Here is a 25,165-nt window from a genome sequence, read left to right as displayed (position 1 = left end):
GGGCCGCAAGCACCTGGGGCCCGATGAAGACGGCGAGTTAGACAGTGACGCGGGCATCCCCGAATCCGAGACCTTGGGCTGCCCTGCACTCCGGAGCTCCTGACACAGTGACCCGAACGTGGGCAGGTGAGCGTGCGAGCTGGCAGAGGGAGCGTGAAGGGGAGAGGACGGCTGAGCCCCGGGCGCACCCACACTTAAGTGTGGATGAAACCGTGCACTGACAGGAGGAAGGAACGCCGCTCCTGGGTAAACATCCCATTTTGGGGGGGGAAAAAAAAGCCTATTGACAAGCCTTGCGCTCCAGAGGCTTTTGGTGGGCGTAGGGTATCACGGCCTTGGCTTACGGGGTTTGGAACTCAGCCCCCAAATTAGCTTTTAAATAATTAATCTTCTTAGGCTCTTCTGAAATCTTCATCACTTCAAAGAAAAAAGTGATCCTGACATCTCGTTATTCATAGCATGATAGGGACTCTCTGTAGTTCCAATGGTTTTTCTTTTTCTCCCCCAGAATTTTCTGTACTTGACTTCAGCCACACATAACACTTTTGAGAAGGGATGTTGTGTACAATTGCTCTGAAGCTCTTTTCAATTTGGAATAAGTTACGTTCAATTTGGCCATAATTTGCCAAATTTTATGTTTTGTCTTTTCAGCATTGTTTGTTATATTTTTGCTATTTTTCTTCATTTCTGTTAATGCCAGGAATTTTCATTTGTATTATTTTTTTAAGATTTTATTTGTAAGAGACAGAACACAAGCAAGGCGGAGGGACAGGAGAAGGAGAAGCAGGCTCTGCTGAGCAGGGGGCCTGACATGGGGTCAACTCCAGGACCCTGAGGTCATGACCCACGCCGAAGGCAGAGGCTTAACCAACTGAGCCACCCAGGCGCCCCTTCATTTGTATTTTTAATAAATTAGTAATAAATGAATGCTAGAATCCCTCCCAGATGTAGATTATTTCACTTTTGGCCACGTAGAGTTTGAGGGATCAGCTGGACGGTTAAAGAAGTCCACGGGCATTGTGGGACCTCGGGATGTAGAACTCAGATAATTTGAGGGCTGGGATGGTCCGGGTCAACCTTTCATTCCTGAGCTCCAACTAAGAGCTGGTATTTCTAGAGCCAGAGATTGTTAGTGTTTTTGACTTAAGAGAATCACCACCTATTATTTCTGGTTTATCTATCTGAACTGTACAACCTGCACAGGTTGGACTTGAAGGACGTTTTAATACAAACAAAACTCACAGATGCCTTCAGGTACATAAATATTCAAATTAAGACATACAGCTCAAATAAAAAAAAAAACCAATCTGGGGGAAAACAATGTTGTGAAATAACTATTGAAAATAAAACCCAAATCATTTAGGCTAAATTCATATGTGATGTACTGTGAAACATACATTTTATTATCAGTTTATTCAACAATGAAAAATCAGTTGCTTTTCTCTTTTTATCAGTAATACTACCCTGAGATTTTCAAGGGCTTAAGACAATGATAATTAGTGTCGTGTTGCCTTCGTGGGTGATGTTGAAAATTGATTTTCATTTCTAAGCCATTATATACACAATGGAAGGTATTCGTCATTTTGTCCTTTAAACAAATGGCAAAAAAGAACACAACACTCTACTTTTCACCATCGTAAGTAAAACGGATCTAATACGTTCAAAGGAATCTCACAAAACGAAAACCGTTGACATGACAAAAGCGTGCATTTAATTTGATGCTTTGCAGAGAGATACATGACTAAAGTTGCGTGCATGGCTTGCCCTTTGGGATGGTCCCAGCTGTTTATCTTTAAAGAAAAAAATAAAAATGGAGCCAACAAATGCAATCGAGGAGGGAAAAAAAAAAAAAACAACAAACCTTGAGACACAAGGGGACCTACACGTTCTGGTCTAGGAAACATGCAAGTATCACATAACATTCCAGATACGGTAGGACAGGTGAACAATGAAAAGGCACTGGAACAACGCTCCTTCTTTCAGAAGTGGGCAGTCTAACAATTATTTTTTTCACAAGTGGCATTGATGAAACCATCTTTATTTTTGAAGAGTTTTATAGAAGGAATTTTAGCACCATCATTAGAGGAAAAATAATAATACATTTTAGCCCTGCCTATCTCCAGTCTTGGAATAAAAAACAGAAGCATAGCACCTTTTAGTATCTAAAATATAAACAAGAGTATTAAGTCCATCCCAGCTTCTAGAGATGAGGTAGCTCATGCTAAGAAATGGTGGGTCACTTTTCCTATGAGAGTTCAAAGATCAAATGTTCTAATTCCAATCATCACATTTGCTTAGAGTCAGCTCCACAACTTGAGTTTCTAAATCTTTTTCTTCGTTATAGGCTTCAGGATGAGGAGATTGTACATGTGGAAGACTCTCGACTTTGGGTCCTGGACATATGTTTATGAAACTGTATGTGTAAATTATTTTGCATTCAATGTCTTCTTAAACAAGAAAAGTGCAAATGTATTCAATGTTTAATCATGTAACTTCTATATATGTTGATAGACTGAGTCAAAAGGGAAAGGTACTTTTAGATTTGAATGAGAAAAAAGTCTGAGGTTGCCACCCTTCACAAAAATTTAAGGTCACTTTGTTCTCCATAAATTCCATTGAATATATGCTACTTAAAAATTCCATTTAAGACCATGAGAAACTGACATTTTTTCAAAGTTCTCTTTAAAGAGTCTTTATGGTAAACAATATCAAGACATGCGTGTAGGTCTCAGTCACAAGGATAAATATTTTGGATTTCACTTTTAATTGATAATCTGGAAATGAGAAGTCACAAAAGGCACTACTTTCTAGTTCTCAAACTACAGCCAAGTGAAATAAACACGTACCGTGGTTTTACGTACCCCACTCTTTAAGCTACCTGCCAGGAAGAAGAATTTTCTCATAAATACTAAGCAACTTTGTCATTACATTGAAATAAATTGAAGAAAACGGAGATTCATTTATTCAATCAGTTTACTTTTTAAAAAGGTGGTCATTATCATCGGTTGTCTTAAACCTAAACTGGTGTATTGAAAAATAGTTTAAATCAATTAAGACTCGAGGACTGTAAGTAAAATAAATATTCTGAAGGATAAGGAGGCCAGGCACTTAGGACCATATATACAGTGCTGATGCGGGATTAGCCTTTACTTCAAGAGTCTCAGGATCAGCTTCAAATAGTCAGAATTCTTGTGAATGGTGGTGGTCACTGGTGGCGGGGGTGGTGCTCTTGGTCAATGTATCTTGGCCTGCTCTACACAAAACAAACTGGCCCGATTTCAATGCCAAATTCTTGGTCTGTGCTGCCAACATCCACAGCGGCAAGATCTACGATGGGTAAGCGCGCCACATTCTGCGTTCTGTACTCGAAGACGGTCTTGCCCACATTTCCATTTCGTTTCTGGAATTAAATGGTGCCATGGGTTAACAGTCTAGACAAACTATTCCAAAGATGGTAGACACAAACTACAAAGCCAAATTTTATAATGTGAAAGCAAGGACTTTTAGGGCAATACTTAAAATTATGAGCACTGCTACCATCGAGGTGGCACTGGCATGGCTGGCAGGCACGGGCTCAAAGAAATGCCTTTTGTTCTTTTACAGCTTCCCCGATGGTCACTAACACGAATCATGAGCACTTTTTTGCTTTGCACAAATGAAACTATCATTCATCATTAAGTATTTTCCCTTTTTGCATCTACATATGCAAGTGAGGAAACCTACAAATCTGAAAAACATAAAGGGTATCTCAGATCGATTATATGTTTTAGAATCAAGGAATTTTAAGCTGAGATTAAATACAGTGACTTGTGGAAGAACCACAGGGAGTTTGCACAAGAGCCGGGTCGACTCTCAAGGACCCAGTCCTTTGCTAATTATTTTGTGTTAAAATCTCTACCATGCTTCGCGTACTAAGACACATCCAAGTTGACCCTCCAGGACAAGGGTAAACAAAGCTATCATGCATAATCACATACTGGGTAAAACTGCCCCACTTCCACCGTGATGGTATTTTTATTGAAAATAAATTTTCTTCTTCAATCAGATCAGTAGAGGCCAAAAGTACTTACAGAGCAAGTGTCATGAAGAACAATATATCGGAATCTGACATTTCCTTCCGCCTTGATTTCCAAGTCATTTGACCCTTTGAGAACCACAGCTTTCTTGAGGTTCTTGGCTTGATCGTCCATGTATCCCACACTGTTTTTGCAGATGTAAGTAATGTTCTGGGAGGCTTCTTTTGATAAAAGGCGCAAGAAGGTCATTTGAGTAATGGCTGCATTAGGTGACTGATGGTCTCCGTAAACAAACTAGGGAAACAAAGAGTCTCTGTTATCTGAAACGCTGAAGGGCTGAAGGGTCTCACAGTCCCCGTGTGTGCGTGTGTGTGTGTGTGATTTCAGACATCAGTTTTAAGGAATATTACTTTTATTCTTTCATTTAACAACATACTCTGCCTATATATAAAATATTTTGAAACTTCTATGAATACTCACAAGTAAAAACCTTACTACTCCAACCAAATGGTAATGAAACCAATGATATTTATAACTCATCAGAGAAAGTGTAAGTATTTTTGAAATCTGCTTCTCTATTTGTTTAAACAATCTTAGATATTGCTTTTTAGAAGTTATACTTGAACACTGGCTCAATTGTGTATCAAAAGTAACTCACTGTTTTTATTGCTGATTATAATAAGAACTGGGACTCAACTACTGGCCTAAAATCTTTTATTTTATTTATTTATTTATTTATTTATTTATTTATTTATTTATTTATTTATTTTTAAGTTTTATTTATTTATTCATGAGACACAGAGAGAGAGAGGCAGAGACACAGGCAGAGGGAGAAGCAGGCTCCATGCAGGGAGCCCGACATGGGACTCGATCCTGGGACTCCAGGATCACGCCCTGGGCCGAAGGCAGGCACTAAACTGCTGAGCCACCTGGGGATCCCCCTGACTTAGCAGCTTTTAAAATCCACTGATCCATACTTACAGGAAGTATAAAATACAAACTTTCTGTTAGCTAACAAAAACAGATAATCAAAAATGTTTTCCTACAGACTCCTTTCTGCTCATCTTCTCTTTGAGTTTTACTTTCAGTGCTCCTATTTGAGCCTTTTACATATTGTATTAACTAAATTACATTTCTCTTGGGTATATCTAAATTTAAAATTCTCCTACTCATTAAAGTAATGGTAGATTTTAGTGTATCCTATATATACTCATAATGTCTCACATGTTTGCTATGAACATGAGTTTGGAGGAAAGATCAGAAGCAGAAGTGAGAGGAAAATTGCAGTTACGGTGTCATAAGGAGACCCAGAATGAAATATTCATATGACAACAGGAAATGGCAAGGCTGGGTGAGAATCTAAATGCAGGATCATGAAAGAAACCTAAAGGAGACTGGACTTCAAAATGTTTAAGGACTCCCTATGCAGTTGACCCTCGAAGAACAAGGGTTTGAACTGCGTAAGTCCACTTATCCACAGAATTTTTCAGTATATTCAGTGTACAATACTATAAATGTATTTTCTCCTCATTGTGATTTTTTTAATGCATTTACTTTTCTCTAGTTTACTTTATTGTAAGAATATGGTATGTAATACATACACCATTCAAAATATGTGTTAACCAACTTTACAATATGGATTAAGGCTTTCTGTCGACAGCAGGCTGTTAGTAGTTGAGTTCTGGGGGAGTCAAACGTCGTACCCAGATTTCTCACTGCACAGACTTTTGACTGATTTTTATCACTAACCCCTGTGTTGTTCAAGGAGCAACTGTAATTATAAAAATGCTTTAAGTTTAAATAATACTACAAAGCTTACATAGTGAATCATTAAAAATACTACTATGGTACTTATCTAACACCTATCTGTAGCTTATCAGGAACTAGATACTATATTAAGCTCTTTATATTCATCCAGAGACTGTGAGATAAATATGATCACTTTCACTTTATTTTTTAAATTTATTAAAAGGTTTATTTATTTATTTATTTATTTGAGAGAGAGCAAATGTACCCGCATGCATGAGCAGGGAGGGGCAGAGAGAGGGAGAGAGATCCTCAAGCAGACTCCCTGCTGAGCGCAGAGCCCCACACAGGGCTCCATCCCAGGGCCCTGAGGTCGTGACCTGAGCCGGAACCAAGAATTGGATGCTCTACCAACTGAGCCACCCAGGCGCCCCATCACTTTTACTTTAAAATGGCAAAACTGAGCCTCGTAAAGTTTAAGCAACTTCCTGAGGTCACAAAGTCAGCAAGAGATCCAGGCGCCAGTCACTGAGGTTCCCTCCCCCACCCGCCCCATATAATCCAATTTTTTTCAACTGTGGCAAGATCCCTTTGAGTATACTCCACAGCCAGGGTCACATGCATTAAAGGGACTAAGAGTAAAAATGATTACTTTTCCACATTGCATCGAGGGGGAAATTATCATTCAAAATTTGTTAATATAATTCGTAGTAAGATTTATTTATGCAATAATCAATCTGGTCAAAAATGATAGCATGGTCTTAAATAAATAATAAAGTACAATAAATAATGAAAAGCAAAGAATACAGTTTTTAGCAAGGACTGTGAATTACCTGAGATCCTCTATTCATGTCGAGACCATACCAAATAGGCTTATGGTCGGAAGATTTGCTGGCCCACCAGGTTTTACGTGGTATGCTGGATGGGTTTGCTGAAATACATGTTTCTCCTGTGTCCATGTTGCAGTAAACTTTGATCGCGTCTTCAACAGATCCCTGGTTAGGATCAATCCAGTACTCACCTATTTTCCAAAATAAAAATACATGCTAAATAAAGAGAATTTCAAAAGATTATGAGTCTCTCAAAGAGCTAACAGATGGTTTGAAAAGTATGAACTCATTGTTGAAGGACTCTTTTAAGACAGAGTATCTCAGTTTAGGAAATACTCTACAGCTGAAGAAAAAGTAAATGTCACCCGTCTGAGTGCTTCCTGTGTGCCAGGCACTGCTCTGACGTACTGTGCCACAACGGGAGGGTGCTTAAAGCTCAAAACATGCCCGGGGATGAAGTACCACCATCGCCGTCTTACATAGAGAGCTATACCAAAGACAGACGAGTCACCATAATGAAGTGGCTTTGCCAAAATGGATGTGTTCTCATTAAATTTAGAAAGCCAACTTTTTAAAGCAAAATAGAATTAGAATCTAATAAAATAACGTATCGTCAATACTGTAAATGAGTTGAGCAACAATTAGAATGCCAACAGTTATCTCCAAAATGACGTGAAACTGGATCACTAATGGAGTAGGTCCTCTTATTTTTTTTTGTTTTTGTTTTGGTCCTCTCTTACAACACGGATCCTCTCACCCCATAACCGGTCACATCGCTGACCGTCCCCACCACCAACGCATAAAGCCTGTGCCGCGCTGGTCCTGTCACCTCTTGAGTCTGTCACTCACTCAGCACCACGTTTCAGGATGTGGCCAAGAACACAATCAATCAGGAACAACGGGCTCCGCCCGAATGGGCAGGCGCCTACTCACCGCTCTGCTTGGCAGAATGGCAAAGTTTTAGGTCATCACAAGTCCGGGCCGGGTGCTTCTTAGAGCCGTCAGGACTGCGCATGGTTTCAATCTGACTACTGAGTGACTTCAGGGTTGCATGGACCCCTGGGTCAGTCTTGTTTCTGTCATCGGGAGCAGCCTGGTCCTCAGTGAACTCTGGCAGTGGGTCTGGCATGCTCTCATCGTAGTGGCCCATGATGTCTCCAAGAGCAGCTGTAAGATGGCCAGGGGGCCCCGGGGGGCCAGGGGGACCGGGCTCACCAGGAGGACCCTAATTTTAAAAAAAATCAGAAATACAGTTAACAGATTTTTTGTTTTTTTTTCATCTGGACACAAAGCATCAATGGGACTCGGTACCTATGTTGGGGGTTACAAAGCACTGTCCCAGTTTGGTGGTACTGACACATCTGTGACCTCAGACTTTTTAAACCTGGAGGGCTGCGCTGTGGCCTACTCCTGTAACTCTCCCAGGATGAGACATGATGTGTGACTGTTACCAGCCAACACACCTGCAAGTCAGCCTGAGACCAATAAAAATCAAAGCACAAAATATTTGTTCCAATGTTTACCTTGAAGATGCAATACGTTTCATGTTAAGAATGTGTGGACATGTCGATTCATTTCTAAACTATTTGGGGCAAGGCACACTGAAATATTTCCAAAGGATTTATGGGCAGAAGCTGGAGGAGGAGATGCAGAAGAGCTGTGGGTGCTGGTTCTCTAAGGCTTCACGTCTGTATCAGGGAAATACCCACAAGAAACACCCCCGAAACAATTTCCCCTACTTCCAAATATGGAGGAAAGTGCAGGATATCTTTTTATGTGCATTAATTTGTAAGTTAAGATTCTCTGTACTATGTTAGTATATATGCTGCCGAAGCGAGCAGATTCTCTGTACTAAACAAAATTGTGAAACGTTCTCTTTGGTCTTCTTATTAACAAAAATAAACAGCTCCCTTACTTTTTTGCCATAAAGAACTACTGGACTCATAGGGAGATAAGCACAAAAAGTGGCAGAGGCCTGGAAGTGGATTCCCACTATCGATCCTTTCTGCAGTTTCCCAAGGAAGAGCCCAGGACTTGAGGGCATCGGGGACAACCTGCAGAGGCGCCTGCTCCACATCCGATGCGCAGAGCGTGGTCCCAGCCGTCAGAGCCTGGAGCTCCACGCCAGCCCTGCCGCCTGTTATGGGCTCTGAGCAAGTTGCTTCAAAATTCAGTGCCAACCTGGATTCTCCCTCAGTAGCCTGTTAAATCTGCTTGTTTGTTTTTCCTTTCAGGTCATATCATGGCTCTATGCATTCCTTTATGCTGTTTAGGGGAAAAGATGTATTTTTTTCCATTAAGGGCCACTGAAGCATAGAATAGAGTCAATCGAGAGCCACATAAGTCAGAGGTATTCCAATTCTGTAGCTGTTTTCCATTCAGAGAGCTAGACAGGAGATATTGCCCTTGACCATAGGAAAAACAAGGCTATTCCATCCATATAATAAATAATAAGTATTTAGTTTAATGATAATATCAGTAAAGGGAAGAGATAGAGTAAGGAGGGAAAGGTAAATGAGACACATTAACTCCTAAACAACACATGCACATGTACACATGCGTATGGCAGAAATAGGAGGGTGTTTCCCAAATTCCTCATGTCTCCCAAGTCAATACTATTAGAATTTTTAAGAAGTTTTAATTTAAATCCTTTCTGAATGCCATTTTTAATAGAGAAAAACTTTAATTTTAATATTTTCGCTTTCCAGCATTTTCATGAATGACTATACTCATCAAAGCTCACATTTAGTTTGCTGGCATTTAAAGCAAAGCAACATTTTCATAACTTTAATTATAAATACAATCATAACCTGCTATTTTCTCTCACTGGTGTCACATGAAGTCAAGGCTTTGGTAGGTTGGACTCTGATTTTATATACTCTGAATCATCTGTCTTAAAATACTTGAAAGAGTTACTTATATAGACAAGCTCTTGTTGGACACCTACGTTTGTTTTCAGAGGTTTTTTTTTTTTTTGAGATTTTATTTATTCATGAGACACACAGAGAGAAAGGCAGAGACACAGGCAGAGGGAGAAGCAGGCTCCATGCAGGGAGCCCGATGGGGGACTCGATCCCAGGACCCCAGGGTCACACCCTGAGTCGAAGGCAGACGCCCGACCCCGGAGCCACCCGGGCGTCCCTCCAGAGTTCTTTAACTCTCCTGTCCACCAGGCTTCATGGAGGTTCCTTGGGTAGAATCCAGGCTACAGGAACCAACAGTGCTCTGTGCGTGCAACCCTCTGGAATTACCTCAGGTCCTGCTTCTCCGACACTGCCCCGCACACCAGGAGGCCCGATAGGCCCAAGTGGTCCAGGGTTTCCTTCTTTACCTGAGGGACCAACTGGACCTGGAGGACCCTGCCGGAAACAAGATTAGATTAGATTAGATTAGATTCTATGAAAAAACATTTTGCAAGGACTGTCTAACCAAAGAACTATATTCCTTACAGAGCTATCACAGTGGTTTCACGTTCATTGTCCTGATGACTAATCAGTGGGGTCCTGGATCCTTCATGTTCACTGTTTGATCACACATGAATTTTCCATCATCCATGTGTCATAAAAGACAGCATCAGGCAAAAACTTTAATGGACTGGTCATCTGCTTTTATGGGAAGAAGGCTGTTTCATGAAATCTCATGTATTATAAAGTTAATTAGTAATCTAATTAGTTAGGACTAAGAAAATGACAGAAGGTATGAGTGATTAATAGAAGTTAAATTTGTGTGCTTTTTCTCCAGGATCTCATCACATCCTACTTATATTAATACCACTCTTCTCAATGTTATGTAGGATTTGTTTACACTGTATTTAGACATAGTGGAAATTCTTTCTAATGATTTTCCTAAGTAATTATGTCTGTCAATTGTCCTAAGACATTAATGACGTTTTGGAGGCAGCATTAGCACCAATGTAGAATCTTTAAAAGCTGCAAATCCTGGTTTCATTTTATTATTTTCTTCAGAATTAGCCTTATGCAAACCACTTCTGAGAAACTATCTCAATTACTAAAAGGGGGTGGGGGAAGGTATCCAGCTTCAAAACCTGTTTGTACCTCATGGTAAGTCTTATTATATCTTCTCAAGGAGTTCAATAAAATTTCCATGAACACAGACTAAGATGATGAAGTAACAGATCAGCATATACCTAGTAGGTAAAAGATTCTAATGTGGGCTCGTGAAGCAATATATCATATTTTGGAATATTTCTACTTAAAGGGAATTGCTGAATCAGAGCTCCAGAGAACCCGGGCTGACTCCGATTCAATGTCATAAAAAACGATCCTCAAGCCCTAGCTCTATGTCACCAAGGGCCTTATTTATTTATTTATTTATTTATTTATTTATTTATTTATTTATTTTTACCAAGGGCCTTATTATTCGTATCTGCAACTTAGTAGGTTTTGTTACTTACTCTTGGGCCAAATGGTCCAGGAATCCCAGCGCTGCCTTGTTCACCATTGGGACCCTAGGGAGGAAAAAAGTAAAAACTGTTGCCAAAATGTTTACACCCACATTTTGCCGTTCTCAGCTTTTAAAAACGTGCTGTCATTCGCTTTCGCAGCAAACGCTGATTTCTTCAAGTCACCCATCTCTCCAACACCTACGTGAGCCGGCGGATCCTCAACTGCAGGAGCGATGGTACACCTACCTATCCTTTTGCTTTATTGCTTCCTACAGAATCACAGCTGATAAATGGCATATTATCCTGGATAACTGGGTAATTAAATATTCACCAGGATATGCTTTGAAATGAAAAGATACAAAAAGTGCAATCACCTAATGGGTAAATAAATGTTCACGTCAAGATACTAGTATATTTGTACACGGAAGCCAAGTAATACTTACAGGAGGTCCGGGAAGACCCTGAAGACCAGTGAAGCCTCTGTGGCCCTTCTGACCTCGGTCACCTCGGTCTCCATGATCACCTTTGTCACCTCGAGGTCCTTGGGGTCCCTAGAAAGAGGGTCATGGCGTGGATATTGCTTGGTGAGACTATAATTTACTACAGTTTTAATTTTTACAGTTGTATTTACTACAATTGTGAACACCGTACAAGGATTCCTTATCCATGGGGGACACGTCCCACGATCCGCAGTGGAAGCCTGAACGCTATAAGCATTACATTTTTCCTATACATACATATCTCAGAGTGAGGTTTATAAATTAGGCACGAATTAAGAGATTAACAATCATGAATAATAAAATAGAACAATTATAACAATATAATAATGTGAATGTGGCCGCTCTCTCTCTCTCTCTCTGTCTTCCTGTACTGTTCTCACCTTTCTTCTGGTGAGGATGTGATATTTGATAAAATGCCTACGTGATGAGATGAAGCGAGGTGAATGACGCAGGCGTTGTGACGGAGTGTCTGGCTACTACTGACCTTCTGATGACATGTCAGGAGGAGGATCGTTTGCTTCCTGACTGCTGTTAACCACAGGTAATGGAAATCCCACAGAGGGAAAGGGGGCAACTGTATGAACTAACATAGCTACTTATCTGAATCGGACTGAGAAATTTTTGTCTCTTTTTCTTAAGGAATGAAGGCGTGATCACTAAAAACATAAGATATATAATAAGGCTTTCCTACAGATTCACTTTTTTAAATGTTTGCCCTGCATTCATAGTAAAATGATGCACTTTTAAGTTTGACCTAACCTATCTGAAACATTTTCCAAAGACTGTATTGCACATATTTTCTGATATCATTATGCAAAAATATTGCCACTACACATAGATTCTTTTTTTTTTAAGATTTTATTTATTCATGAGAGACACAGAGAGACAGAGAGGCAGAGACACAGGCAGAGGGAGAAGCAGGCTCCATGCAGGGAGCCCGACGTGGGACTCGATCCTGGGACCCAGGATCACGCCCTGGGCTGAAGGCGGCGCTAACCCGCTGAGCCACCTGGGCTGCCGCCCTACACACAGATTCTTTTAAACTAAAACATGAGTCTTTATTTACTTACGTTACCTCTAAGAAAAGAATGATTATTAAGTTTGCACATGTAGATAAGCTAACTGGATATGACCCCCAAGAATATATTAGAAAGGTGGCCATATGCTAAGAGAGTAGACCGTAAAAGTTCTCACCATAGGAAAATAAAATTTGCATGTATGTGAGATGATGGCTGCTAATTACACTTTCTGTGGTATTGTCATAATCATTTCACAACATATACGTACATCAGTCATTGTGCTACGTACTATAATAATGTTATGTGCCGACTGTATCTCAAACTTGGGGGAAATGAAAAATTGGCAAAGTCTTGCTCAAGCTAACAGAAGAGGAATATCATTATTAAGCACTCTCCTTTAAAGAAGACACAAAGAAATGCCTGTTATCCTTATATCTGCAATATTTGTACCCAAATCCATCTATCCTGATGCTGAGAAACTAAAGAAAAAGCAGTAATTAAGCATCTTCTTGTGGAATAGTAGCTATGCCAAGAGGTAGAAATTATCAGATCAATCTGATCGGTCTTGGGCTGCCTTTTTGTTTGTTGTTCGTTTTTAAGTCTTGGGGACTCAGAAAAGCACCAGGGATCTAGGGGTTCACAGTAATTGGACAGGAGGCATAGGGTCACCTACTTTGAGGACAGCTTCTGTTGTCTTTGGTTTTCCTAAAAGATAATTCAAACTATCAATCTGACTTAGGAGAATGGAAAATATCCTCAAATATATACTGGCTCTTGGGTTAGTTTTTTTTATTAGTTTGTTATTTTGTTTAGTTCTCTTTTTTTAATTTGGACATCCTAACTGTCAAACAGCATGGGAATCTTTTTATAATAAAAATAAGAGTAGATCTCACTTTTATGTATTTTATATAATAATACAAATTTAAATACTAAAATCAGCCTGAATGTTTTCATGTTAGAGAGGTTCTTTTATTTTGGGATGTCCTAGAATTTCATAATTGAAAATAAACCAAACCAGAAAGCACCTATTTAAATTATTAACTAAAATTCATTTAATTATGAAAAATAAACCACATTGTTATGTAAGTAGTTAGAAAATCATTCACTTGACACACCATATAACTGAAATTGTCTCCGATTAGGCTCAAATCAAAGCTGAGAATTATGATTTAGTAATAGATCATGAATTTAACGCTATAATTTTTTCATCATTATAGATATTAATTTTTATAAGTGTGAAAGGAACATGGCTAACAGGCTGCCCGTCAGAGAGGATTCACTCGCAGTAAAACAGCTATATAATAATCATTAACCTGGAAGCAACTGTAAAAGCAAAAAGATTAGAACGTGAGCAGGGTAGTCTAGCTGAAAATATAAAATATTTGACTAGCACTTTTCAAGTTTACAAAGAGATTTCAAGCCCATTTTCCTATGTGATTTTTGGAAAATCTCTAAAAAAAAAGGGCACCATTCCTATTATTTTGAGAGAAACCTGTGACTCCACAAGTCCTTATTGACTATTGAAAGAATTCACAGTTAAATTTAGAGGACATATGTTAAAATTATAAAACAAACACAAACTTCTGGATATTAAAGTAATACTTTAATCTTCATTTTTGAATCTTAAATTGTGCTCCTTTGAGGATATATATATATACACACACATATACATATACACATACATGTACATACAATAGATGTGTGTGTATATATGAGAATATTTTTATTTTTAAAGAATAATTACTTTACTTACAAGTAAGCCACGTTTTCCGATTCGACCAGGTGGTCCTACAGGGCCCCGAGAACCCTAGAAGAAATTTTCACAAAAATCGGTATGTAAAAAATATTACATATAGATACATAATTCAAAAATAGGTAAGTTGGATACTTATATATGGTTTATGTATATCCCTGTGTATATTCTTATGGCTAATGGATTAAAATCAAACCAAATGTCCTTAGGTGTAAGAATGTGCTCACTACAACTCCGATGACACTTCTTTAGTCAACTTTATTAACTGATTTCACTGAATGACGATCCTCCTTAGTGGATTATGCTAAGACATTACTAGCATAAATTTAACATGATGCACACGTATTACATTTCCTATACACCCCAACATCGTTAGATGATGAAATTCAAAGCATCAGGATTTTTGAATATCTAGTGGAAGTCAAATGTTTTCTGTTAAGATTAACAACAATTTAAGTCATAACTGACTGTTTATCATTCTTTGTTTAGAGTCCTTGATCCAGGGTGCGTGTACGATTAAGTCCAGGCTCACATGTAGCTCCCTGAGGTGTAACTGTCGGTATGAAACTGGGTCTCCTTACCGGATCTCCTCTTTGTCCTGCATCTCCTGGAGCACCGACAGGGCCCGGGGTTCCAGGGGCACCCTGAGAGCCCGGCAGACCTGCAGGTCCCGGGTCTCCACGATCACCCTGAAGAGAATAACCATGGGATTATTCTTTTCATATTTATCATCAAACAGCGGCATTCTATACCCTCATGCTATTCGCGGTAAGAAAACATATGCCTTTTTTAAAACCTTATTTTCATATTTCAACGTATATTTTTCTTAAATATTTTACTTATGTTTACTTCTTAATAAATCAAACTGAAAAGAATATTTCCCCAATTCCAGTTCTCCCTCCCCTCACTCTCACCCTACTACCATCACAGTCAAGATTGTAGTGTATACCAGTGTCACCTCCAGAATTTAGCGTGTTTTTTACACCAAAGAGTCCTCAAGAGGAGTATCCATTCACTTGGGATAAATAAAGACTTTCCAGAGTGTGAGAGCTGGGAGAAATTTAAGGAACCCGTTTTCTAGACTTTCAATTCCACATGTGTTCTCTCAGACAACTGACCTGAAGTATCCTTCCCTATTTCCTCTTTAATAATCACCCCTCTCTCATTTTATGAAAGAAAAAGTATTCCAATCTCTCTACAATCTTACTATGGTGCAATGCCCCGGGGAGGGACACCTCTATGGACTTTTCTAGAACGCAGAGTTCACTTGGGAATAAAGCAACGAGATACTTGGAAAGAAAGAGGCTGTTCCTTATTTTATCCAAGTGACCCAACTATGACAAGGCTCCAAATCTCGTCTCCTCGGGAAGTCAGACGTGAGATAATTGCTATATGAATATGTACTGTCATGATTATTTGACTTGAAAAATGAAGTCAGACCTATTCTGCTGACAGAAATTAAGTCTTAATTTGACTGGTTAGTTTGGCAACCGGGATAAACGCTGGCAATTCGGCTGGAGAACGGACATATGATACATCAGGTAAGCAAAACTGGCAAATATGAGTTTGAAAAAAATGTATTAAAAGCACATACACATTTAGACTTTACCAATGATTACCTCTTTTCCAACTATTTAAACTTAGGATTAAAATAAAATGTGATGGCAACTTAAATTGTGCATAGGGGTTCACAGATTTTCAAAATTATACCAGGGACCACATTAGCAAAATCTTTGAAGACCACTACCTTGTACGATGTATGCTGACCAAGGGGGAAACCCAGGTGCCAGGAGAATCTGCGTTCCCTAGCTTTATGGCAGATGAGGCGAGGGCTTACTCAAGATGCCTTAAAACTCTTTCTCTTCGAGTGCCTACTAGATACTCTAAACATGTTACTGAATGCAAGTATTAATCGTATTTAAACTATTTGAAAACGGAGGTTCAGGAAATTTGTTCAAGGCTGCACTGCTGGCTGCTTAAGGAATCGAGCTTCCCGGCAAAGTCTGTCTGAATATACAGGCCTTTTGGCCACATGATGAGCTGCAAAGTGAGCAGAGCCAGTGTGTCATAACAGATGTTAAATCAGGGGACTGATTTTTTTTTGCCTTCCGTGGACTGATACGCAGTCTAAGACGACCATGTGACTACCCCAAAGGGACTGGGCCTTCAGACGAGGCTGGGGATGTTTTCAGGTCAGCATATGTCATGATATTTAATACACACCATGGGATATGTAACAGGCAGAAAGCCACCTGGTTTATTTTCTCATGGGGCGTTCACTTTAGGAGATGAGTAGAGAAATTTAGATGTCACACAGCGATGCTTCTGCTTCCATATATTTGTGAATGAGTGTGACACTTAGACTACTTCCTCTGTATCCAAAGCCTTCATGTTACATCAGCTATGAAAGCAATTTGCTTTCCTACAATTAATAATAAATGCCGTCTCACTTTGCTGTGTACTCAAGTCTCATTTCATTTACCTAAATAATGACCTTAAAAAAAGGTAGCTACTATCAGAAAAATCAGGACTGCCCCAGAGCTATGAAAGAAAGGGCAAATTTTACTCTTCAGTCTTACAAAGGTTTCAAATTTACATTAGTGCACATTTCTAATCAGTGAAATTGCCCTTACACGTTCCCCAACAGCACCGTCCCGTCCCGGAGTACCATCGTTACCAGCTGGACCCTATAAAGAATCATATTTGAGAAATGAGTTAACAGAGTAATGAAACAAAAATCTCATTCCAAGCGCCAGAAAAATTACAGCATGTTTTCCACCTCTGTTCTATAAAGTGTAAATCAGCACTTATGGAAATTCTAGTAGAAGAAAGTCTTGGGCCATCTTTTCTACTGCTTGGAATTGCTTCTAAAATTATTAACACATTCTTACTTGTTTTAGTGCCAATTTTAATACAGTTTTATTGAAGACACTGCATTTTCCACTTACGATACAGTGCTTATAAAGTGCGGTGTTATTGCCTTGCCCTGTGCACATATCCCACACTCAAGCATCGAGAACTTCCATTTACTATGGCAGCTTGACTTTAAAACCGTCGTGGAACCTGCTATGAATCTGGGTCCTTCCGTGCTCTGTGTGGAACAACACTGAATCTGCTCTTCAAGGGTGGGCCCGGGAAGGCAGCCCCAGGGGAGGGCCACACCAGGGAAGCCCCCCATGCACTCAGGCACGCGTCCTGCACTTAATCTAAATTTCTTCATTTCTACTTTTTATTTTAAAACAGGGGGGATAAACCTCAAATCCTTTGAAATTTTATTCTTGGAATTTTGTGGTTTGTATTACCAGTAAATGGTTTTCCTCCCTTTCGTATCTTAAGCTTAGCCAAACAATATCCTTAAAGTTTTAAAACAATCGTGTTTAGATATTAAATAACATTTTTTAGAATATACATTCTTCTCTCCCTATATTACTTTGATTTTTTTTTTCAGGACTATATTTTTATCATTTGATCAAAAATTGCTCTGAAAGGTATGGTTTCAAGAAAATGTGACACTGTCTGGTGACTTATTCATTAAAGCACAGAACAGAGGAGATTCCAACCTATAACTTCACAAATCACCTTTCAAGCATTAACTTCCTCTCAGATGAGCCTAAGGGAACATGACGTGCATGATGTTACCTTCTAGTGATATTTAGGTAGAATGATCTCACCTTACTTTTCTCTTTTCACAAGCTGTAATAGTTCTATTAATCCTATTACCACAAAACTTGGCGATTTTGAGAAATATGCCATTATAGAGTGAAATAACAAGAAAAGATTAATTACTGTGTCTGTTCACCTTCAAAACAATTTGGTAACAACCTAAATCCACTAAAATACTTGGCTCCAGACCAGATGAAGGTCAGTGCGAAGACACCCATCTTACTTCCTTCTCCTTCTGTCGTCATTTACACAACTCTCCAGGGAAGCAAAGAACACCACCAAAAAACTTCAAGGCAAATGCACAATTTCTAAATTTCTGAATTGATTTCTAAATAAAAGAAATATTGTCCCCATGCCACCCGGATAATTTTCTCTGTGGCACTCACTTCAGGGCCAGGCTCCCCTACGGGGCCATTTGAGCCTGGGGGTCCCACAGGTCCAGGCGGACCTTTATCTCCTGGTGCGCCGGTAGGTCCTACTTTTCCTGGTGTGCCCTGAAATAAAAGTATAAGTAGGTCAATCAACCACTTCCGAAGAAATGTAAGAAAGCTGGTTTCCAGAAAGGCTCTGTTTATTCAAATGGCACTCCAGTCCCTCCTTCTATAATATTAATTATCCACTATCCCAAACCTCCTGTCACCCTAGCACCTTCCTAGAGGCAAGCTCCCTTCTCACATTCATTCTGACATACCAGAGGGACCAGGAAGTGCCCTCTGCCACCACCTCAGGTGTGTATTTTTGGTTTCAATCCCATGCCCTGTGGTCAATCCTGGCTGCTCTCTTGGAACCTGCATCGTTGGTAAGACAGGCTCATCCACATTCACTCCCGCTCTCTCGACTCACTATTTCTGGATCCCGGCACTTGGGTTTCACTGTCACATTGGGAGGTGTTACTTTTGGGTCTGTGGCTCACTTCTGGTAACAACAGGATACCCCCTAACTCCTGGTTTGCGAGTTCAGATCTCTACCCACATTCTTCCAGTTCCAAGGTCCCAGCAGGACACCTCTCTGTCTACATTCCATATAAAAACATCATTTTTCTTCCACAAGCATGTAAACTTTCAGCAGTAATATTCAATCTCTTCAAAGCTAACAGTAAGTCCAACTTTTATCCACACTCCGGGGACTATGAGGTCTTTAACACGCTCCAGGGAAAAGGAGAGTGCTGTCAGAGTCCATCTTCATAGCTCACCCCACTTTCACCTCCAATGTTGCTCTGGCTCAACTACTCCTTCCCTTTGATGATTTATGAAAACTTGCCCTCTGAACCGTGAAATACAGATGCTTTTGTTAACATTAACATGTTGATTTAACAAGAGGCTAGCTGCTCACGAGGAGATTGTCCCCCTTCTCTGGCTCTGTGAGTACTTTTAATCTTTAAAGAAAGATTTAGAATCACCCCAAATCCATATCCTTATTTGTCTACTTCTCTGGTCCCAGGGTTAAGTAAATATATTTTTCAAAGACTTTGCAAGGTTCTTAAGAAAAGAATTTGACATTCAAAGTCAAAGGTTTTTAAGATAGTCAGAGTTTGTATCTAAGAAAGACTTTATTAAGGAAAAAAGAGATAAATTCTCTCTTTACAAATTATATTGCAATAATCACTTGAAATGCTGACCAACGTGGCCACTCACCGCTGGGCCTGGCAAGCCAGGCATGCCTCGCTCCCCACGCTGCCCTGGCATGCCCACAATTCCTCTCTGTCCAGTAGTGCCTGCTGGACCAGGGGGGCCATCTGGACCCTAATTTCAAGGATAAACTAATTAGGAATTCTCCAGGGTAAAACCTTATGCAAGGAACAGATTCAGATTCCAGCTCTACTGGTCTTTCAGTACAAGAAAAAAATTCTGTTTTGTAAGATATGAATAGTCAACATTTATTCTCCACACAGAGCCCTAACATTGTTTAAAGGTGGCTCACTGGCTTCTGAGAAACTTGGAAGAGTACTGTGAATTTTGAAGGAATAAAAGAGTTAACTATTTAGGCAAAGATTTCTCTTCTTTTTGAAAAGACAAAGAAATTTCTAAAATAAAGAAATAGTAGTCTAGCAACACACATTAGTGCTTGAGATACTTAGATATCAAATAAAATAATGTATTTTAAAAAACACTTCTCTATACAGCACGGATATTTAACAAAGAGTGTTTTCTTGTTTAGTTTTTGAACACCACAGGCATTATTGTTACATTTTTATTATAAATTTAAAAATATATGGCATAAGGATTTATGAGAGTAGCCAGGTTGATGCATAAACAGTTTCTCTGTGGCAGTGACTATTACAGATTTCTAATGGTAAATATCTTTGTTAGAGCTGGCCGAAAACAAAGATGCCAAACTTACAGGTTGCCCATCTTCTCCTGGGTCTCCTTTGTCTCCTGGGCCACCAGGGGGGCCAGCTGGTCCTCGATCTCCCACTCGCCCATGAGAGCCGGGGTCCCCACGAAGACCTGGAGGTCCCTCCTTCCCAGGTTCCCCTAGGGGCCCCGCAGGTCCCGGAGCTCCCTAGTAGAAGATAGAAACCGCGGGGCAAAGTGGAAGCAACATTAGAGCCCTTAATGCAACGGCCCCTCAGGTCCATTTTTCCTGTTAGATAATCATTCGGTAGATTTAAACAAGATTAAACAAAACACAGCTGCAGATTCATTTCCCGAAAAGAAATCTAAATTATTTGCAATTGCCTTTGAGTTAATATCGAAAGTATACTGAAATTAACTTGGATTTTCAAAGTTCTTAAGACTTTGCTCCATCAATGCATATATAACATTTTTTTCTGTCTGACCAGATCTTATCATTAAAGAATAACATTAAACAAAGCTTCAGAGAGATGCTTCCTAACTGAAGGAAATGGCTATTAGCACACAATACCATCAGAATTTAGTATCCAAATGGAATAGTAGTCAAGCACTGAGGTTCAAATGCTCTTGTAAATAAGTGACTCCAAAACACACTAGATTATTAAAGACAAATTTGCTATGACGGGATACCAGTACGTATGAATTATTAGGATAATGGTTGTTAACATGGGTTAACTAACTATTAAGGATTAAATAAAACCATAAACAATAACTCAAATATATATTATCTATATAATGTGTATATACGTGTGTTTTTGTGTATTCTCATGTGTGTGTATGCGATTATTACCAATGATTTGAGTTACTGAATTGACTTACAGGAGGGCCTGGAGGTCCAACTCTGCCGGCAGAACCAGGAAACCCTGTTGCACCCTAGAAATATAATATCATATAAGCAATTTTAAAATAACTATTAATTATATACACTTTTGGGGATCTATTTTTTTCACAGGGATATTAGGCTTCAGATCCCCTTCATTGTTGTAAACAATGTATTTTTTTCTTGTATCCTACGTTTTTAGAATGGATCTGAATTAACCGGTAGGAAGGACACTAGTTTTCTCTTTCTACTTTCCATTTATCTTGCACGTCTACCAGGATACTCAGGGCTAGCGCTAGCATCACATTAATCTGCATAACAGAGTTCTGTTGAGCTGTTCCCAGTATCCATTACCTCTTCCGCAGGTAATATATTCTTTATGTTATATGTGAGGCAGCTGGGTCTCCAAGATCATAAACTAATTGCAACTCAGATCTTCCCACTTAAGTGCCCTTTCCACTGCAGTTTACTTATACAAATAAAAATTTGTTACAACTTCAGATTAACTTTAAAATGGCCACAAGGTGCTAGAGGTCTGTGACTAGCTGTGCGTAATTCCCAGAACTTCAAACCAACTTACAGGTGGACCCTGAGTTCCTCGGCCACCTTTGAGTCCAGGAACACCATTAGGACCCTACATAGAAAGAAATGAACAAAAAATCACTTATAGTAAAACAAGATGGGCTAAACACAAAGTCTAAACATTGGGCACATGACTCAAGTTATTGGTTTTGTTTTTCTTTTCACTTACATGAGGTCCTGGGGACCCTGCTAGACCTTGTGGTCCAGGAGAGCCAGCATCTCCCTTCTGCCCTGGCTCGCCAGGCTCACCTTTCACTCCAGGCTGCCCATCGGGACCCTGTATCAATTGTAATAAATAAGCCATTGATTATAACACTTATAGACCAGTTATTTCACAGTAATTATTACTAACATATCATTTAACCGAACATTTTTAAATGGTGCTTTGTAATCAACATGAAGCTCAGAAGAAAAAAATTCCCTAATGAGATCTTTGAAGACCATCTGAACAAATAAGTCATCCCATCCCATTTTTATAACAACAAATAAGTATAAAATTTGAAATAATGCAAACTCATCCATTTTAGTGGCAGTCATGAAAGAATTAAAAATGAGAATATTGCCTAGAAAACTGTAAACGTTCCAGCATCTCTGATGTTGTACCTTCAATACATATGACAATGATAATCAAGTAAATTTATTGCTATAACAAGAAGAGTGTTCGCTGTAAATTAGAGATACTTGAAAATTATACCTGAGGTCCAGCAAAACCAACAGCCCCGGTTGGGCCATTTTCACCACGAGAACCCTAGGAGAACACAAAGATTACTGTGGCTTTCACACTTTACTCTAAATAGAAACAGTATTTAAAAATACCATTATATTACATTTAGATTTGTGGTGTCTTTAAATGTATATATAGATGAATTAGATGTATTTCTTGAGGAAGACTTTTAGGCTGATATAGAGATCCTAGGGCCATAGAACAAAATTTCCAAGGTCTGAAGTCTCTAAAAGGTTTCTTAATTATTAAGTAAATGAGCTACTTACCTAGATTTAATAGGTTGCATAGAAATAACAGACTGGTAAGTTTTTGAGTTTAATGAGAGAAGTAAATGCTGAAAACTAAGAAGTTATAAATAAGCCTGAAGCAACAGGCGTGGTTTTATATAAATAGCAAGACAAAATGATGCACTGTTTTACTGCTCACTCCCCTTCTAGAACACATCAAAATACTGCCACTTACGGGATTGCCACGGGAGCCAGGAGGGCCAACTAAACCTCGAGGGCCAGGTTCACCCTAGAAAGCAGATGTTAGATGGTTATTGTCCAAAGCGGGAGCAGAATATAATGCAACTGGAGGACCCTGAGCACGAAGAGCAGGGCAGACAGGGGAGAGAGCGCTGAGACGACCTGGCCCAACCACCACACTTTATGAAACAGAGAACACTATGTGGAAGAGCTATCATACAGACTTCCTGATCCTGAGCCCACAAAATAGGAAATTTACGATACTACCTTTTCTCCAGTGGGACCTGCAGGACCTGGAGGACCCAAGGGGCCGGGAAGACCCTGTCAATGAACAGAACACAGGCACACTGAAGACGGGAATGCATGGAATGCTCCATGATTAAACAAGGGAACTGTTTTGTTACAGCTTAGCTGCTCTTGCAAAACATTGTCTATAATAAATATATAATGTGTATATTCTTAAGATTTTTCTACTTACTTTAAAACAATTTCCTGGATTCTCTCCACAAAATGCTTTAATCTCTTTCATCCACCTCAACTCATCCATACATCATACCATCTTCAAAACATTAGTTCTAAGTTAACACTATTCTTCTACAATGTTTCTGTGTTTCTTGGCCTATTTAATTTTGAAATTTGAGTATAGATTGAAAAATGTTTTTCTTCTTTTGTCTAGAATATCATATTCTTAAATTATATAAACAAAATACCACTTTTTTTTTTTTTAAGTAAAACTGTGATAAAGCATTGAGTTTTCTACATTCTCCTAAGATTACAAGGAGTGCAACTACCCAAATACGCTGTGGTTGGGGTTCTTTATGCTCAGAGCTTAGGGAGCTATCACACAAGGGTTCAAACCGGGTCTTCTTGAAATGTGGTCACAATCTTTAAACTGGACTATTATTAGGGACACCTGGTGGCTCAGTGGTGGAGCGTCTGCCTTTGGCTCAGGGAGTGATCCCGGGGCTCTGGGATCAAGTCCCGCATCGGGCTCCCCGCATGGAGCCTGCTTCTCCCTCTGCCCGTGTCTCTGCCTCTCTCTCTCTCTCTCTGTGTCTCTCATGAATAAATAAATAAAATCTTAAGAAAAAAATTTAAACTGGACTATATTAGAGTCTTTTCCAGAACAAGTTTTCTATTATATGTGCATTGCCTCTTCATATGCGGCCCACATATATTCTTTTGTAATTTAACTTTTGTATGTATTATGGAAGGCATTTAAGGAATAAAAATGACTTCTTAAATTTATATTCTACTAAGAACACGAGAAAACCGTGATCTTATACTCTCTAGATCTATAATGGAACAATATTCTTTCAATAATTTACCTAATATATTTCCTCAAAGAACTGGATTATATATAAAGATCACTTGATTAAATTCTCCCATTTTTCTTCTTACAGAGAAAACACATCGTCCATTTTTTTCCCTTTAGTATGAGTTTACAACAAATGGTCTGCTCTGCTTCCTCCCTAAAGCAATGTATTGTCCTGACTGAAAACAAAGCAGTCATTGTTTACGTCCTGTTTCTCTTCCACTGCACTTGCAAAGTCAGTTCATAGAACAATAGCTACCTATTTCAGATTTCATCTTAAAATAAACTGTTAATGCAACACTCCTTCAACCAGCACTGCACTGCTTCACTATGCACCACAGGCCATCTCTGACATAAGATACAAACAATAGGCCAGATTAACTTAGACCTTTTTTTGAAATACGAAATCAAATATTAGAGTCAATCCAAAGGCGAGAAACATCTCATGTTCATAATTTGCTCACCCTTAAGGAGACTTTCAGAAAAAGAAAAAAAGAATAAAGGGATAATTACCACTAAAAACTAAAAACTTTTCTGTATTTTACTTTATTTTCCTTATCAAAAGCTAATACAATCAATGCGTTAACAATGGCTCACTGTGCAGAATCCATGTGTTAACGATGGTTCCATGTGAGTTTTATAGTACAAGTACTCTTGCCAGGGCACAGCATGACAATTAACAGCAAACCATGTCATACTGAAACAGAAATTATTCATCAAATATCAGGAATTATTCCAGGAAATGCTGAATGTCTGAGCAACTATATCTATCCCCTCTTACATGACAGAATAATTTCTTCATGTCTAAAATATTATATTCAATCTGTCCTTACAAATGCAAATGAATTCTACTTCTGAGGATGGAAAGCTTGTTAAAGGTCAATGCCCCGGGGTGAACTGTCCTTTGCATTTCACTTCTTCATCCTCCTTATTGATGAAAGCATTAATAATGATTCATTGTGCAGTCATTT

At 39.1% G+C, this 25,165-nt stretch overlaps 1 protein-coding gene across 1 annotated transcript in view; it reads right to left on the bottom strand.

Annotated features, from left to right (window-relative positions):
* Nucleotides 1-1,688: 1,688 nt before the first annotated feature.
* Nucleotides 1,689-25,165, bottom strand: part of COL5A2 (collagen type V alpha 2 chain) — a 138,263-nt gene continuing 114,786 nt past the window's right edge. The window contains exons 36-54 of the mRNA XM_072811054.1: nucleotides 23,147-23,200; nucleotides 22,875-22,928; nucleotides 22,383-22,436; nucleotides 21,858-21,965; nucleotides 21,687-21,740; nucleotides 21,106-21,159; nucleotides 20,273-20,434; nucleotides 19,567-19,674; nucleotides 18,319-18,426; nucleotides 16,903-16,956; nucleotides 14,851-14,958; nucleotides 14,270-14,323; nucleotides 11,441-11,548; nucleotides 11,007-11,060; nucleotides 9,844-9,951; nucleotides 7,526-7,817; nucleotides 6,596-6,783; nucleotides 4,071-4,310; nucleotides 1,689-3,400 (exon numbers count right to left, since the gene is read on the bottom strand). Of these exons, the coding sequence (XP_072667155.1) occupies nucleotides 3,254-3,400; nucleotides 4,071-4,310; nucleotides 6,596-6,783; nucleotides 7,526-7,817; nucleotides 9,844-9,951; nucleotides 11,007-11,060; nucleotides 11,441-11,548; nucleotides 14,270-14,323; nucleotides 14,851-14,958; nucleotides 16,903-16,956; nucleotides 18,319-18,426; nucleotides 19,567-19,674; nucleotides 20,273-20,434; nucleotides 21,106-21,159; nucleotides 21,687-21,740; nucleotides 21,858-21,965; nucleotides 22,383-22,436; nucleotides 22,875-22,928; nucleotides 23,147-23,200 (2,109 nt within the window). The 3' untranslated portion in view covers nucleotides 1,689-3,253. The remainder of the gene's footprint in view (nucleotides 3,401-4,070; nucleotides 4,311-6,595; nucleotides 6,784-7,525; nucleotides 7,818-9,843; nucleotides 9,952-11,006; nucleotides 11,061-11,440; nucleotides 11,549-14,269; nucleotides 14,324-14,850; nucleotides 14,959-16,902; nucleotides 16,957-18,318; nucleotides 18,427-19,566; nucleotides 19,675-20,272; nucleotides 20,435-21,105; nucleotides 21,160-21,686; nucleotides 21,741-21,857; nucleotides 21,966-22,382; nucleotides 22,437-22,874; nucleotides 22,929-23,146; nucleotides 23,201-25,165) is intronic.

This window comes from Canis lupus, chromosome 34 (assembly GCF_048164855.1).
Source record: "Canis lupus baileyi chromosome 34, mCanLup2.hap1, whole genome shotgun sequence".
Lineage (NCBI taxonomy): Eukaryota > Metazoa > Chordata > Mammalia > Carnivora > Canidae > Canis > Canis lupus.
Note: the sequence above shows the minus strand (reverse complement) of the source record. Positions and strands in the feature narration are given on the sequence as shown.